Source organism: Erigeron canadensis, chromosome 3 (assembly GCF_010389155.1).
Source record: "Erigeron canadensis isolate Cc75 chromosome 3, C_canadensis_v1, whole genome shotgun sequence".
NCBI classification, from domain to species: Eukaryota; Viridiplantae; Streptophyta; class Magnoliopsida; order Asterales; family Asteraceae; genus Erigeron; species Erigeron canadensis.
This window is the reverse complement of record NC_057763.1, coordinates 31265862-31284772: the sequence shown is the minus strand read 5'-3', so window position 1 is coordinate 31284772 and position 18911 is coordinate 31265862. Positions and strand designations below refer to the sequence as shown.

The window sequence follows — 18911 nt, the reverse complement described above, 5'->3', positions numbered from 1 at the left end:
GATTTTGACGTGGTTCTAAAAATTTAAGGTAATTCCAAAACTCTAACTAAACATATATTATATTTATCATTACTATTTATTATAATTTAGCTTCGATCATCGATTAATTTAACCACAATTTATTTCATATTCACGAATGATGTATGAAGCATATTCGAACTTTTTCATGATAAAATTTATATAGCTACCGTATATCGTAGAGGTATTAGGACTAGTAAAAAGTATAAATCTAAAAAACTTGATCGGCACATCAAGGTGACCTAGTAAGAGTCAAACGTCATACCGTATTAATAAACTTAAGATACCAGGTTTTGATTTTTATGAATAAAGTTAAAAAGTGATAATAAATTTATCTTACCTCGCAAAAAATATCTTATCTCTATTGCATAAAGGAAAATGATTAATCCTCTTAAAGATTAGCTTAAAACTCCTCCTAAAACTTTAAGAATGTGACATGTGTAAAGATCTACCGCTCACTGACTACCACACACTTACGGGCAGTGTACCCGTTTGTATGTAATATAGTTAATTGGTAAGACCAAGATCGAACACAAGGACCGGAAATTGTACTAAAGGTTGTTAAAATGTAAATCAAGAGAAAGTTTGGTTTGTGACCGAGTTGTCACTTTGCGTTTTGAAAAGTTAGTTTGCCGAAATTAAAGCAAGTTAGTAATTCCGAAGAATTAATCGAAAATGGTTTTAGTGTAAACAATAATTAAAAAGCCATCTATGTCGAATCCGCTACACAAGAAGTCTAGGTTGCATATGGTTTAAGCTCAAAATTCATACATGTTGGTGATAATAATCGTGATAAGACAACAACACAAACGGGTGCACTACGTTTGTAAAATCGACTAAATCACCTAATCAACTCAATTCCTTGCAACAAAAGGTACCACCAACTCTATTACAATTCCTTAAACTAAATAGTTTGTTTGATTATTTAAATAACAAATTTATCGTTGTGAAAGAAATGTGGTACCACCAACCGTTAAATCTAGTTAACAAAGTAGTTTCTATTAGACTTGTATTCTTTATTATCATACCATGACCTAGCAATAGTTATTCATAGACAAACAACTAAAATAATACTTGTATTCAACTAGTACCACTAACGAAGAACACAAATATCACCAAAAACACAAGTTTAAGTAGAAGAAATCACTTCATTAAGATCTTGACAAAATGTTAAGTAAAAACAGCTTGAATCCAAAATATTATGCAACCATGACTAATTGTTTCGCTTCATCTCCATGGATGTATAAAGATTTAGTTACTCATAGTAAAAAGAGCTAAAGATTCAAATAAAAAGGAGGACATAATGTACCAAATATAGAGAACAATTCCAAATCAAGGTTACAATTGAGCTACAATGAGTAACAAGAGCCAAAATTAGTCTTCAAGTATGTTGGAGTGATGAAAAACCCTTGAAAACCCTTCAAAAAAATGGCTGGAAACAAAGTATGTGTGCTCAAGTGTCCAAGATTAGGGTTATGGTTGAATGAAAGCAGGTATTTATACCCCAGGAGAGAGAAAATCTGTCAGACTCGCTCAGAATTGCGCTGCGAGTCCCCCTGGTCGCGCCGCGAGAATTACCAAAACTAGCGCCTTTTCTTACAGAACTTTTTATCGCGTCGTGAGCCACCAGACTCGCGCCACGAGTTGAATTTTGTGCAGTATCGCACTGCGAGTGGTGTTGGTCGCGCCGTGAGATTCTTTAGTACTTGCTTTTCCAGCTTCGCTCTTCATCACGCTTCATCCGTTTAGTGCATAAGGACCAATTTTAAGCTATTTTCTACCATTTATGAGCAATGTACCTGTTGTAGCCCTGAAACTACTAGCAAACAACATAAGGCACCACAAAATAAGTATAAATGGCTATAAAACGGGTACAAAACGTCCAATAAAGATGTGTGAAATATGTATAATTTGAGACACAGTTGAAAAAACCATACCCAATTAACCCAACCCAACCCGAATGGATTTGGGTTATATGGGTTTGGTTATTCGGGTTTCGGGTTCGTTATTTGGTTAACCAAACCCATATAAATTTAAATGGTTTGGGTTATGGGTGAAACTTATTTTATTTGGGTTAACCCGAATAACCCATATAAATTTTTTTGTTTTGTTTATCTATATGATATTTATAGGAATATTATATAGTTGACTCACTATTTATGCTTTTATTTATAAATTACCATATATGATTCCCTGCTCGGTTATTTTTGTATTGTAAGTATTATGATAGACAAAAATCAAACATACCGTTTTGCCTTTTGTTAGTATTATACAAAAGCATTACTATATTACGAGTATAATAGTTACACTATATACATCTTGTATTACAATTGCATATAACAATAGCTTAACTAAATTTTACTTCAATAGTTTAGTTAAATAATATTTACGTTATATATTGTCAAGATTGTTTAATTAATTAAATGTTTTATATTATTTTTAATGGTTTATAATTTATATATATTACATATGTATGACTATTTATCGATTAATATAACTATGTTGTAATGCGCTAAATTAAAAATTAGATAATCAAAGTTGTTGAAACACTTTTGAATATAAACAATTTGTTAATTTACACTTTTACGAAGTATGATTTTCAATGTTTTTGAAATTAAAATTATAGTGAAGTATAATTTGCCAACTTTTTGTTTTAAGTTTAGTAAGCTTTATAGTCCACATAATTTTTTATTTGAGTTACCCAAAACCCGACCCAAACAACCCAAACCCGGATAACCCAAACTCAAATAACCCAAAACTTATTCAGTTTAGGTTACGGGTTAACTTATTATTCATTAAAACCCGAATAACCCGAACCAAATAACCCGAAACTCAAATAACCCGACCGATCAACCCCTACCTACTTGGGTCATACAATATTTGTCCAAATGCAACCGAAAGCAATGGGCCGGGGCTGTTTAAATTTTAAAATTTAAATAAGAGTTGATATGATAATGGTATCTAGTAATGGAGTAGGAGGGATTCCTAAAAATATTAGTGGAGGACCCAATCACATCTACTGAAAACAAATCTTATGGTCTGAGTATATCCAAAATTATTGATCAATCCTAATCTTAAATAGTGTTATTAGTTCATGGTAATCGCTATTTGTCTTGTATGGCTCCCCTTCTTACAACAATACAACTTATTAGCCCTGGTCCTTTGACTTTTTGACTTGTGTTGGTGTTGACATTATCCTCTAGTCTAACCCACTTTCATCACCAACATTATCTCCTTGTACGTCTAGATTAATAGTATACAGATAAAGCCATAAAGGTTATCATGAAATCAATCAAGAATCACATATTTTTCATATAAAAACGCACAAAAAAAGACTTGTTTGACTTCGAAAGTGAAATTCGCCATGTCATCAGTCATCACCAATCGATTGTATGCAATTCTTAAACACATGGCTATTTCCTATTTGTATTTGAGGTGTATGTATTGGACTAAAGTCGCAACAAAGATAATCAAATTCACAGGTTCGCTTTAACGCGACAGTATCGACAGAAAGCTAAGATAGGTTAATTACATACATGTGAAGACAAAAGTACAAAACCACATAAAGGTTGGGAATATTTCCATTTCACCTTTAAGTGCATACTAAGAATTGATTCTTTAAGGTAATTATTGGCCACTAAGCTAAAAACTATATATAAACAGAAAGAAGGCACAGCCAAAACATACAATACCATTTATATCTAATACTACTTTTGTTTAATAATCTAATCTAATGGACATAGCATCATATAATAATTTTATGCGCGTTTTAAAAGTGAAATCATGTAATAAACACGCTTATAGGCGGCAGGTTTATCTTTGAACAATGCCTAGCTACAAATTAAATATAAAATAAATAAGAAAAAGACTGAAGTGAGAGTCTTCTAAATGGCACTTGCAAAACATTTCTATGACAATCACAAGCACTAATATAAGGCCATCATGACATGCCACTAGCTATATAGGCCATATACAAAGTTCCTTCCTTATATATGCCATTTTTCTTCACTTCATTCTTACACTACTACATTCTAATCCATATATATATTAGTAGCTTATACTTTATTTTCCTTAATTAGATAAAAGGGAAATATATAATTAACTAATCAAGCATGAAGTGATGAATTGAGTATTGGTGGTCTAAAGATGAGGAGCATGAAGAAGAGTCCTAAAGTGGCCGATGAAAGCAAGTTGGAAGAAGAAAATGGAGTTGAATTTCCAACTATGGGTCAACATACAAGACCGGGGTTCTCGAGTGGTCTTTCTCTTATTTACCGCGTAATAAGAGCTCCCCTCTCATCACTTGTATCATGCATATCATTCGATCGCCGTATTAGTGGTGCTACTGATAGAGTTTGGGTATCTGGAGAGCCTTCACGGATGTCCGAGGCTAATCATCTTATGGTCATTGATAGTATGCGCTATGCTATTTTGATGTAATTATAGAGAGCTAGCTGTGTAATAGCACTAGTGATCGTCTAGACACAAGGGGTTATTTCGATCTTCATGTGATTGCCTCTAATTATTGCTATTTTTTTTTTAATTAAATCTATCTCATCATGTAATAGACAGAAATTCGGATATGAATTGCCTTCGCTATACATTACATTTTATTGTTATCCAATTAACAACAATGAGATCATTCATCAACCTCTAGGTTCTGATCATTCTTTTTCTTGTTAGTACACAAGGTAACATGATTAATTATATTTGATGGATTTTTTTTTATAGTTTATAAAAAAAAATGCAATATATTATTTAATTATTTGGAATGACAAGTAAGTAACACCCAATGTTATTTTTCATGGGTTTTGGGTTTTTAATATATATCTCTATGGGGAGGTAACCTAGAAGGGAGGGGCAGAGGGTGTTAGAGGTGGGCAAAAAAACCGGTTCCAAAAAACCGAGAACCGTAAAAAAACGGTTCCTCAAGAACCGATCGGTTTGTAACCGGTTCCACTTTTGGATCCAAAAATCGGTTCCGAAACCAGTTCTTGGTCAAAAAAACCGGAAAAAAATGGTCAAATGTTGACCATGAACCGGTTCCGGTTCTTGAAGAATCGGTTCCCGTCAACAAATTATCAGATGTCCCTTTCATTATTACAACCTTCTTTTTTTATGTCAAAGACCAGAATCTTATTTGAAAGGTGTTCTTAATGCTAGTTTTGTTCAAGATAGTATGTCTGCTTTCACTAAGACCTGGTTGCAAGGCAGTTCTATCAAATCTAAAATGGGATTTTTAGGGTAGTTTTCTCTTCTCTGGTTGCTGGGAGTTCGGGTAAAGGAAGAGTACAATGGAAGGAGCCTAGGAAGATGTTCAACAACCATCTCCTTTCCGTGCAGAATGTAGTGTAGAAAAGCAAAGAATCTTTCCTGCTTCAGAGCTATTCAGAGCTAATAGGATAGGTATTCTATTTGAAATAAGGGGGCTACCCTAAGGTAGGATAGTGTGTCAGTAAACACGCAATGGTTATTGACTGGAACCGGTTACTTCAAGAACTAGATTTTGGCCACGACTAGAGGGTGCTGCCTCCTCCAATAGGCCCATTTGCTTAATATGTCTACAGCCCATGAACACTAATTGAATGTGTAGCCACCTCTAATAAGCCCACCAAGAATTTTCAGGCTAAACTTTTGAGTAATCAACATCATATCTCTCAACGAATTAGGGGATGGTCTTGACAGAAATTGACACACCGATCGAGCTCTGCTATATTTCTTTATAGACTGATTCAAATCACATATTTGTCTCTTGTCCAACTATTATCTTCATTTGGTCCGGGGTCACCAATTGGAGGTCTATCGGTGTTCCTGCTAGTGATATATTGGGTTGATCATATAAATCTGTCCTCAATTCTCTCGGTATGTTTCAAAGTTGTGATCAACAATTTCGATAATTTAGAATAATAGAAATAAAGCTATCTTCAACAACCTCATATCAAAACCAAAAAATTCTTTGATAAATGTGTTGTCTTTTCGTTTAGATGGATTACTGTTAGAAGCATGAATTGCCGTCCATCAATTCGCGTCCTGCCCTGAGTATATATTTAGGGTGGTCATATGTTTTTTTTTTTTTTTTTTGCGGTATATTATTCTAATTCTTTTCCTACGGTGGTCATAGGTGTTTAATCTCCACTAGTGATAGGCATAAAAGAGTGAGCTTCCCCTCTAGGTCTTATTAGAGGTGGAAGTCGATCTGGAAGAGAACAATTTTAGTTATATATAATTAGCTCAAAAAATCTATACTAAGTACCCATAACTAGACAATTCTACACTGCCCTCTCGAACTAAATTTGCCTCCGTTTCAGTACGTAGTATTATTATTTTTTTTCTTTTCTAGTTTACTACTTTATTGTACATAAGGTACAAATATTAGGACATTCATAGATAAAGAGATATATATACTCTAAAGTTGGATCAACTTTAGATGTAAAGTTGAATAATCCTCACCTTTGAATTAAAGTTAAAAATCAAAATCTAAACTTGATCTTTAAATCATAATTTTAAATCAATAATAATTAAAATTGTTCTAAATTTATCTTTAAAGTTACAACTTTAAAAGTGTCTATCCGACATTCACGTAAACGACAATGATTCAATGAAAATTTCAGAAAACAATAAGTTGGACCATCCCATTCTTGTGAACCGTGTCAGAAGAAACCAGTAGTGTCTTCGTTTTGTCCATATTCCCATAACCACATTTGTTGTTGAATTGAAATGATATTCGAATAGAGTTTTTGACATAAATAGTCCATGGTTTACTCAAATAGTCACGTTTTGTTTCCATGCTTCAATAACTTCATGAACCATCCTTTATAGGAGGATAAGGTTCATGATCGTGCTTTTACTTGTTGACCGTCAACCTATGTAATTTGGTAGTATGTTTGGAGTCTTAGAGATTAGATTTGAATGTGATTCTATGGGTTTGGACTACGAAGTCTGCATATTGTGGTGGGTTGGGCCTAACTACACCATCTTTATTTCTATTTTTTTTTTTAAAACATTAATATGTATTTCGCAGTTTCATAAAAAGAAAAGTTTCATACAAAGTATTATCAACAATTTAAGTTAATTACTAACCTGACGTATCTATTGTATATTGTAATTTTTCAAACTAAATTAAAAAGGAATCTGAATGTGCTGATATGAATCACAAATGGAAGATCAAATAAATATTAAAACAAACTTTCTCTATAAAGAATTATTGCAAAAATGAAATAAAATATATGTTGTCTTATAATTATATTATTTTATTTTATCTTATTTATATTCTTTACATTTAAGTTAACGGTTTACTTTTTCTTGTATATGTTTAAATTTGAATTTATAATTCATTTAGGTTTTCAGTTAGTCTCGTATAAAGTACTAATTTAATCTAATTTAATATGCATTAGAAGTTAACAATATTTGTAAAAACAAAATAATTTATTAATTAAAGTATTTACCCTGACATATTGTGAGAAAAAACCTCTTTGTCACTAGAGCATTTTAGAGATAGTTAACAATGTTATATGTTATTACAAACTAATAAAAAATATATATCATGCTGCAAACGATAGAAACTCTCTTTTAAAGTTCATATATGTGATAAATTTTTAATATTTATAAAGGAAAATAATAATAACAGCGTAAGGATTGTTATTAACAGGTTATTACATGCATAAAGTAGTACTTTATATATCAATAATCACCTATTAAATTTTTAAAAGACAAAATATAAATTTTAATGTATCAAATTAATTAATAAGGCTGTCATTAACAAACCTTTATTTATAATACTTCAATTTAGTTCTCTAGAGCTCTAGTCTTTTACACAATCCTAGATATATTTTTGTCTTTCATGCCTTATCTCTATATCTATCTAGAAGATTTACTTTCTCCTCAAAATCCTCCATAAATTATTTTATATTAAGTAGATTAAACCCCACTTCCGCCCTTTATCTTGATTTTTCCGCTCTTTTACAGAATTCCTTGTATCTTCTTCTTGCCGTTACAGAGCCGTTATTTCAAGAATTTTCACTTTCTTTAAAAAAGCAACTAACTTTTTTTTTTCCCTTTCTAATTGGGTGTTATTCAACAAATACTAATTATTTTCTATTTATGCGTTCCAACTGACATTTTTTTCGTCACTTACAAGATGGTGGGTTACAACATTCTTGGTGCAAACTGTTAGCCTCATATCTTATCTTGACACCCATTTTGCTCAATTGCTCAAATAATAATAATAAAAAAAAAAATTCTAAATAATCGACGGAGAAACCCATTAATTGTTGAATTCATGTCTTTATCCATTGAAGCTGTTTCTAGCTCAACTAGTATGTCTCATGAAGAAAATATTAATTTAGATAAAAGTGAAGTAATTAAAGAAAATGGTGGAGAAAAAGAAAGTGTAAAAAGAAGTGGGAGTGAATCTTCACTTTATGAAACTGATCAAGATGAAGATGTAGAGGATCAAAAAATAGAATTGGGTCCTCAATGCACCCTCAAGGAACAAATTGAAAAAGATAAGGTTCAAATATTTCTTATATATATTCCCTCCATTTTTGTTATTTTTTAAATTTATATAAATGAAGATTTTGTTGTTTGTAGGATGATGAGAGTCTAAGAAAGTGGAAAGAACAACTACTTGGAAATGTTGATATTAATAATGTTGGAGGTAATTAAGTTTTAACATTTTTTCGGTGTAGCGTTTTTTAGGTACTGTATAGGTTGTGAATTCTGGTCTCATGAAAGATAATCGTGACTTGATTATTTAATATTGCCAATAAAAAGGAATTGTCAAAATTTGATGTTTTTCAAAATGCTTTAATTTACAGAATCATTAGAACCAGAAGTGAAGATTCTCAGCCTTTCGATTGTGTCTCCTGGAAGACCCGACATTGTTCTCGCGATACCTGAAGATGGAAAACCGAAAGGGTTATGGTTTACATTGAAAGAAGGTTGTCCTTACCGTCTCAAGTTCTCCTTTAAAGTGGGTCAGAACATTGTTGCAGGTTTCAAGTACACCAACAAAGTATGGAAAACTGGTGTCAAAGGTAAACCATATATAATGCCTAATTAATTTAGTAACAAAGTTCATGAACAAATTAAGTTTAGGGATATGTTTTGCAACATAAATTTCTTGAAAATCAGTATTTGGTTGCGTTATAATAATGGTTTAAGTATCTGTGTGTATGTAACTCGTGACCAGTTATTATTGTATGAAAGAAAGTCTAATCGGGTTCATTGTCTGTAAGGAACCTGCTAAACTGAACGAATCAAATTGGTCGGATACTAACGTCGCACCATCTGGCATGTGATGTGTGGACCAAAGAGTGACCTCCACATCAGCATTTAGCACATTGTTTACACGATTCGTTCAGTTTAACAGGTTACTTACATACAATGAATCCGATTAAAGTTTATTTCATACGATAGTAATTGGTCACGAGTTACATACACATGTACTTTACCCTATAATAATCAGTTTTAGTGTATCCCTTAAAAGTTAGACATGCACTAGACATAATTTGATTAATTTAGGGTCAAATAATCAGTATAGAATAATTAGTATAACAAAGCCCGATTTTATAATTGTTATGTTAATGAGTGGCTATAAGTGCATGTTAAATAGATTTTGTTAAAAACATGCATCAAATACTACCTCCTAGCTACTGTATATGAGTCTAATCATTTAATATCATATAATCGTTTTTTTGTTCTTTTGGGTTCGCAGTCGATAATGTCAAACAAATGCTTGGTACTTTTAGTCCACAACAAGAAGCATACACTTATGAGATGCCCGAGGAGACAACCCCTTCTGGTTATTTTGCAAGAGGTTCTTACTCTGCTAAAACAAAGGTAAAATTGTCACTAATTTAGGAGTATCATTTTCTCCAAGTCTTAAATTTGAATTTTTGATCTAAAAATGTATATATAAATTCTTTGAAATCGACATGATATAGAACTATGTCCATGGCTAAATGGTTTGAAGTTGTGTATAGACATTAATATATGATAATTATATAAATATCTTAAATAGTTAAGCTTAGGTATGGAACACTCACATACTAATTTTTTAATCCATAAAATTCATAATGGCTTAAACATTTATTCGTTAAATAAAAATTTTTAAAAAATTAATATGTGAGATATTCAATACCTAAGTTTAAATGCCGGACAATCTTATATTTATTTTTCCCTTAATATATTAGTACTCACTATGTCACAAAATAATATTTGTCTTTTTATATTGAAGTCGATATCGTTAGTACTTGAAGTCATGCACCCACCACATGTCCATCTTAATTAATTGAAAGCACATAAGCCCATCTTGAGCTTAAATCTTACTTTTTAAAGTAAGTCATCATTTTGCTAGCCCATGAGTTTTAGGGACTAATGATGTTGTTGGTAAGCATTATCATTATTCTTGAAACGTGCCAATTTGTCAATTTTTGATTAATATGTACTTTGTATACTGAGATTAACTTTTTTTTTTTTTTTTTAAATTAACTGTTATTCGCCATACACCCCACCAATTACTAAGATCAACTATGATTGTTTTTTTTGTTGTTGTCTTCAGTTTGTTGATGATGATAACAAATGCTACTTGGAGATCAGCTATTCGTTTGATATCCGAAAAGATTGGGCAAATGTTGAGCAGGCAAAAGCTTAAAAATGATGAAATTCACAGTATAATTTTTGAAGTTGCTTGTTATAGTTTCAAAGCTTAGTGATTGAGTCTAAAGACAATTCTTAGATTTTTCTGAATTTTCCTTTTATGATTTACTCCACAATATGTTGTATTTACGCAAAACTAATGGTGGTTTTGTTATTATTACTTTTTTAACAAAAAATTCAATCCACTTCTAATTTCTAAAGTACACCGGCTAATATTAATCTACTTCATGCCAAAATTTAAACATTGCTTTTCATCCCAACAGACAAGACTACAAGAGGATCTACATAGGCTACCTCACATTGACGGATAGCGGCTTTGCCGCCGCCTTGTTATTTGTCATCACAAAAAGACAAGAGGATTACCAAATAGGCTACCTCTAAGTTTGTTGAAAGGGAAGTAATATTTGTATCACTTTATTTGATACATCTACTAGAACTATACATTAAATACTTGTATAGCGTGTTATAAAAAATATACAATATGGTCAATATATCAAATAAAATAATACGAATATCACTTGTTAAAAAGTGCATAAGTCACATATGGTTTCTACAGTCTACACTCGTAGTTTTACACTTTCTTATATTGTTGGGTTGGGCCGCACTGAATTTTGGGCATTGTTCTGGGCTTGGCAACATAGCTCTAGATAATCGGGTTGGGCCGCAATATATTTTGCTAAGTTCGGTTTTGATTATTTTTTGCTATTGGAGGCTTGCAACATGACATCATCATTCTATTTAATGGTAGTATATAATTTGGGCCTTTGGGAATAATAATAGTTAAGCTTTGTTTCCACAGAGATAATCGTTCATCGTTTGGCTTTCATTTTGATAATTAACCTAATCACGCATTTTGTGAGACAAAATAAACTCCTTACATATGGGCCTTTGTTGTCTCTCACTCTTTTTACACTCATAGTTTTACTTATATTGTTTTAGTATCTCGTAAAACATCAATCCACGTTATCACAAAAAAAAAAAAAAAAAAAAGAAAAAAAAAAGTGATACATGTTGTTGAGTGCATGCTCGATGAAAGTTGTTGTACAAAAAATTAACAAAAGATTGATCTAGATGTGATCCACTTATATTGTACTCGTATAATTGTTGAAGTCGAAGTACACTGTGATCGAGCACACCAAAATGTGCAAGACAAACATACACCGACTTAATTAATTACCGAAAATTCTTTATTGTATATTCTTTAATTTTAAATTGATGATACAATAACCACAGTTATAAAATTCTAATTCTAATATGAAGTGTTTGGATTAGCTTATTTTCACATATTGGCTCAAATTTAAAATGTCCAATTTTATGACTAATTTCATATTTTATTCCCTAGCTAATTAAAATCAAAATATAAACTCGTTGATCGATCTAGAAAAAAAAAAGAAAAAGAAAAAAAGCTTAGCTTTAAAAGATAAGTGAAACAAGATTAATACTATAAGTTCAAAGATATGCTAAACTCCTCGGAATCTTAAAATAATCAAAAAATAATACATATGGTTAACACTCAAAAGCTATGTATAAGAAGAAAATCAAAAAACATGGTAATATTGAAGGAGAATTTAAGAAAAGAGAAATACTAAAATTCACGTGTAAGAAAAAAAGTAAAAAAACACCCATCATTGACAAGCTCCTTAAATCAGCAAGGGGTTTGTGAATCTACAAATTTGCAAGGAGTTTGGGGTAAAAAAATTTTTTACTTAATATGATCTATTTGAAAGTAAGACTAATCTTATCTTTTCTTTGAAAGATTAATTTCGTTGGAAACTTCGTGTCGCAATTCGATAGCGAGAGGTCTGACATACGTTGTCTTAACCGGGTCCGTAATAGAGATTTCTCTCGAAATATAAATGCATATTTCAAATACCTGTATAATACAACTTTCTCTAAATACAATAATTCCAATCAATATATGCATCCCGAGATATCGAATTAGAGGTGTTGTAGGAGTTACAATTAAGTTAATTAATTAAGATGGTACGTAGAAGTGAAAACCTCGGGCGGAATGTCAGCCGTATAATTTTGAAAAGTGTTGGTTGATAACTAAACAAAGTACTCGTATATTACTAGCCAATTACACGCGTTCGTACGACCCATGGCCCAGCCGGCCTCTGTGCACTTTCAGCCATCTGGCTACACCGTCCAAAAGTCAAACTACACCAAATATATCTATATTATATTTTTATAGTACTACATTGTATAGAGTAGCTAAAGTATATGATTTCTTCGAAATTTTCAGAATACGTCGTTAATAACTTCAAAATGTTTTTTTTTTATTTATTACTTTTAAAGATTTTTACTTAAAATGTCTATAATATTTACTTAATATATTTATAATATTATTAATGAACTTACTTTACAACATCTAAAGTTTTAACGAAAATAATATTGTTCAAGTCACAAGTAAACTAACTAAGCGCCCAACATCGAACCACGAAAGAAAAACTCATCCACTCAATCATTCTAGCCTACTGCTGAAATATCAAATATATGGAAGTCCATAAATGATAGCATATTCTTTCTTCAACAAGACCCCGTCCCTTTCATACATCGCAAAAGAGATCAAATGTACCAGTTTTATGTGGCTATCCAAATGATCTATCAAAATTGTCATAGATTAATTGGAAAAATTGGTATTGTTTCAACATATGTATATGGTAAAGTTATTTTGAGAACCCTTTTTTTTTGCGAGAATCTTTGGGAACTTTTCAAATCAAGCACAACCGATGATTGTTCTTTACATGAAAATTGTTTTTTGACTGTTTTCTGAATAACTTATGTGTAATTTTGAAGTTTATAATTGTGTAGAGGCATGGATTATCATCCGTTATACAATTATGTGGAGATTTGGATACTTGATCACATGTGCACGAATATTGCTAGGACCACATGTATGCAAGTCGATCACATGTAATCATAGCAATATTCGTGCACATGTGATCAAGAATCCAAATCTTCACATAATTGTATAACGGATGATAATCCAGGTCTCCACACAATTATAAACTTCAAAATTACACACAAGTTATTCAGAAAACAATCAAAAAACAATTTTTATGTAAAGAATAATCATCGGTTGAACTTAGTTTGAAAAGTTCTCAAAGGTTTTCGCAAAAAAAGGGTTCTCAAAATAACTTTTCACTATATATATATATATATATATATATATATATATATATATATATATATATAATAAAGGGATCAAGTGAGAACCACATATATGGTGAGAACCGTGAGAACCATTGGAAAACCATCTCTAAGGGCTTTGCCATTAGCATTAAGGGCAAAGCCTGTACCGTAACAACCGTCACCTTCTCTTGGATCGCCGCCCATTAAATCCATACCATTCTCATATGCATCCGGTGACAGCCCTTTAGAATAGATGTAGGGCAACGCCCGTATCGTATTCATACGTTTTCTTAACACGTAACCCATATGATTTTTTACAAAAATTTTTTTTTTTTTTTTTTTGGAATGGGTTTGTGTTAAAAGAAAATAAGGAAAAAAAAATTTTTCAAAAAGTGAAAAACAAAAAAATAAAAAAACCACACAAAAATGAAGAAAGAGTGAGGGAAGTAAACAAATTTCATGCTTAACTCTTGTTTCTGGCTAGTTTTCATCTTCAATAAAATACCTTTTGAATGTTTGAAAAGAAAGCAAGTAAACTAAAAAGAACTTTAAAAACATGTAGAAACATGAATTACTGTAACACGTACCGAAAAACATTAATTAACAAAAATGATATTGGTACAAAGAAAATACATTTTATAATATATAACACCTGCATGCCACCAACCATTAATTCATATTGTTTTTTTGTTCGAAGCTAACATGTGGTGTGTTTGACGTATTATTTGTAGTTTAATGCTTTTAATTTATACGGAGTATTATCATATCATAATAATTAAAATGATGTGCATAATTCACAATGTACAACCTCTAATTTATGTTTTTATCGATTTATTTTCAAGTTTACCTCTAATATATAATTAAATAAAATTAATGTTAAAAAAAATAATAATAAATAAAATTCATATGATGTACGTAGCTTATATACAAGCATAGTATCCGTGCAATGCGACAGTGATGACAATGACAGTGATACAATGTGATCGACAGATATTGATGTAAAGACATTTGATTTAAAAAAGTAGTAGGTATTTTTTAGAAAATAATGAAATGATTGTGTAAGTTAATTCATTAATTTACAAAATAATAATTTTGTATGTTCCAAAAATATTAATTTTTTAACATGAGGGTATAATTTGTATATATAGTAGTATAAATATATAACTATAGATAGAGAATTGGAATAATTGATAAACTTGAAAAACCAGCCAAATATTTATTACATTAATTAAAAATTTCATCATAACATTAAGTTAACAATTGAAAGAAGGGTAATAATAGTAAAAAACTAAAGAAAAATAAAAAGAGGAAGATGAAACAATGCCTGGCTTTCCCATGTACGCCGGTGAAAAGAAAAACTTAAGACGCCGGCGAACTCTTCTTCGCCGGAGAAAACACATTTGCGGATCATGAAATAGCGAAGGGTAACATCAATGAGTTTATTTTCTTGCATATTTGGTGTAGAATATAAGCAAAGCTGAAGGCTTGAATTGGAGACATAGTAATTTGGAAACATAAGTGGCTCATCTTCTGACGATTAAGTTTCTTCTTTCTCTCCATTTGGAGTCAAATTACAAATGAATATGTCTATACATATATATATATATACATACACACAGAACATGTTTGTGTGTGTATGTGTGAGAGATAGGGTTCCAAGAAGATAACGAGTGTTCCATGTCAAGATGAGTATTTAAATTTAGAAAAGAGTAAATTTGATTGATTTTGGTGATTAAATACGGAGTATTCAAATATATATGTTTGAAAATTTCTAAGTCATGAGATTAACAAATTAGAAAAAATTAGGCGTGTTTGATTTACAATTTTTTTTTTTTTTTGAAAATGGAATATGTCAAAAGAATTAAATTACGAAGCAATAGAATTTAATAGAATGTTTTTTATTTTTTGAAAATTCAAGAGAAGGAACGAATAAAATTTCATCTAATAACTTTAAGGAATGAAGATTACTTCAAATAAAAGAATGTTTACATTCCAATGAAATGAAATTTCATCATCTTTTGACAACCAAAAGTATTATAACGGAATGAAATTAATATCCAATTCATTAGTCCAACTGAACATTTAATATCTCTTATTGTCTTTCAGCTAAATGTTGGTCATGGGTTCAAAACCTTTGAAAGGCATATTGGGAAGTATTTGCCAATGAGGTGGAGTATATGGGTTTTCTCTAGCATTAGCTAATTTCCTCCAGAACGGTAGTGGGACTTCCACCGCCAGTCATGCCCTCGGATTGACTGTGCTGGTGACGTGGTTGATCTCTACTGTACGATGAAGAGACATGCCGTTGAGTCCAATCACCCCTGTTGTTAAAAAAAAGAATATGTGAATTAATTAAACATGACCTTATAAGAGTTTAACTGTTTAAGGTATTAGGATTAAAAGGGGGTCCAAAATATAAGTTGGTCATCTATATATGAAATAATCACAAATATATTTACATACATCAGAAACAAAAGTTGAATGGTAAATAACTTTTACATTATGGATTTATGGTGCAATTTATTATATATATATATATAAAAGTTTTAGATAACACTGTTTAAATAGATTAAAATAAAAAAGTATTGACAAAGACTACAAAGTTGACTTGAAAAGTAGATACAAAGTTTTGGTTAAGACATGCAAGAAATACAAATCGATGAGACGAAAGAAAAAAAATGTTACAACATGCGTTAAATATTGAAATGATTAAGGCTAATCTTACGTCTCTTCGTATCACAGACTAGTTAATTAAAATTTAATAGAGATGAGTTTGAATATGCCTTATATAAAGAATATGATTCTTATTTTTCAAAACGAAATCCACAACTAATAATCAAATTACTTGTTCATTTATACCCGATCAATCCAAGTATCCAACACCCGTGAAAGTAACCCTTAAAATAAGAATGCGTTAAGAACACTTAAATCATCATTTTGATGCATTAAAAGCTCATAAAACTTACATAGTTTAAAACTAATTATCATTATTTAAGTGTTTAACAACACATTGATCCATCAAAATAAAAAAAAATCATGTTTTTTGTTTTGTGCATTTATTTTTATGAATATGATTTTTTCTCGATTTTGACAGATTAGTATGTTGTTAAACACCTAAATAATGATAATTAGTTATGCATTATGTTAGTTTTATATATTTTTAATGCATAAAAATGATATTTTAAATGTTTTCACCGTTCTTATATAATTGAACTCTGTAACTTTGAAATAAACGTACATGTTAATATGTTTTAATAATTATTGGGAGTACTAACTCATGGCCCGTGGGGGAAATGGGGAATCCACCAATTTTTTGTACATAAATAGTCAATATTAATGGCTTTAAACGACTGAGGCAACAATCAAATTCAAATCGTACCGAATAAACATGCAGTGGGGTACGTTATTTATTTGACCAACTTTACTCTTTTATATGTTTTAACAATAGTTCTTTTTCTAAATGTGTGATGGGTTACTTATTCAGGCTCATCAATGATCAATAGATATAAATCCATAGTCATAGACTTAGCAAAGAATTTATGTATGTTGGTATCTATATACATGCAAAATTAATTCAGGTGCATGTTCTGTGCATCTTAATTAGAGTTTTCATGTTTTCTTTTTTTTAAGAAATTAATTAGTATCTCTACTTTCTAACAAAGCAAATCCCCTCCCCCAATTAAATATTTCTACTTTTGAAATACCTTATTTGCCCTTGGACTTTTTTGTTTTTTTTCTTTGAGTAACTACCCAAAATCTCTAATAAAGCATACCGTTTTTCCCACTACTACTGCCACATTGCGTAAATACCATGCTTGTTTCCTTAGTAAGTAAACAAGTTTTGATTTCCTTATATGAACTTGAGATTTCAAGAGAGCCAAAGCGGGTTTCCCGTCACTTTTTTGGACCATAAGACCCAAGCCCATTGGGGTGGATTAATTATCAGGCTTTGAGCACAAATCAATATTTATATCTATTTATATTAGAGATACCTCTTCTTCAAATCTCAAATTACAAATTCAAAACTACCAAAAACACTCTTTAATTTCTTTTATTCATTAATTTAAACATCCTCATCTAATATACTTATAATATCCTTAACGAAACAATTATAACATAAACCCCCCAATCCTTAAAACAACTAACTACGTACACTAGCTCCTTTAACATTAATTACTTTTACTTTTACAACAATTGTTGCTCCCACCACCCATTACCGACTCACCGCCACCACCACCCCGCGTCGCTATCAACATCGTCGTCGCATTACGCGGGCATATATATGACTTGTATATATACATGCATCCGCTCATTCTAATACAGTAGTTTGATTTATACGTAAGCAACATTTAATGTACAAACAAAAAGCTAGCTAGATGGCTTACTTGGTATAAAGAAAGAAATTAAGGCCGGGCATTGCCTGTCTTGAACCATTATTTTGCAGACTGAATGATTTTCAATGTATTCAACACGTTCTTAACTCTGTAAATGATTCACTACTTTTGGCCTCATATACATGTATGAAACTTATATAAAACGGTAGTGAAAAATACAAACTAACAATGTATGTATATGCTAACAAATAATTTTTTAAAAAAATGATGAAAACAATATTACAATATGCATGCTAAATAGTAATAAACATGGTACTTAAATTGTTGAGTTATTTTGCCACTTCTAAGAATTTTCAGCCATACTTTTTTTTTTTTAGAGATACAAGGAAAATGATTAATGTGACTAAGTTATATGACTAAAGATAGGCCTAAAAGAGAGATCAAGTCATATGGCAAGATCAAAAATAGAAATGATTAAAGAAAATGAGTGAAAAACATGTATCATGTAATATATAGATCGAGTAGGTCTATTTTTAGGTATATGAGTTAGGTATATATATCATTATCCATATACAATTATATATTCAAGATATCCGCAAATATTAGTATAACAATTTTCACCATGGATCAGAACCCACAATGTTTCGGGTTGATAAATCATCTTAATTAAATTAATAATCCTCGGTTAAAGGTTGTATTGACCTTTTGCTACATAAGGATTTACATATTATTCTATATTTCTATATACTCACACACACATATATG

The 18911-nt window shown here is 30.8% G+C and overlaps 2 protein-coding genes across 2 annotated transcripts; both read left to right on the top strand.

Annotated features, from left to right (window-relative positions):
• Positions 1-4012: 4012 nt before the first annotated feature.
• LOC122593921 lies at positions 4013-4642 on the top strand. Its single transcript, XM_043766383.1, has one exon. It carries the CDS (start codon positions 4165-4167, stop codon positions 4456-4458), a length of 294 nt encoding a protein of 97 aa, XP_043622318.1. The 5' UTR covers positions 4013-4164; the 3' UTR covers positions 4459-4642.
• A 3383-nt stretch (positions 4643-8025) lies between these two features.
• Positions 8026-10877, top strand: LOC122593675 (rho GDP-dissociation inhibitor 1-like). The gene is made up of 5 exons (XM_043766115.1): positions 8026-8527; positions 8608-8674; positions 8835-9053; positions 9734-9858; positions 10580-10877. Exons 1-5 carry the CDS (start codon positions 8297-8299, stop codon positions 10670-10672), a joined length of 735 nt encoding a protein of 244 aa, XP_043622050.1. The 5' UTR covers positions 8026-8296; the 3' UTR covers positions 10673-10877.
• The last annotated feature ends 8034 nt before the right edge of the window (positions 10878-18911 follow it).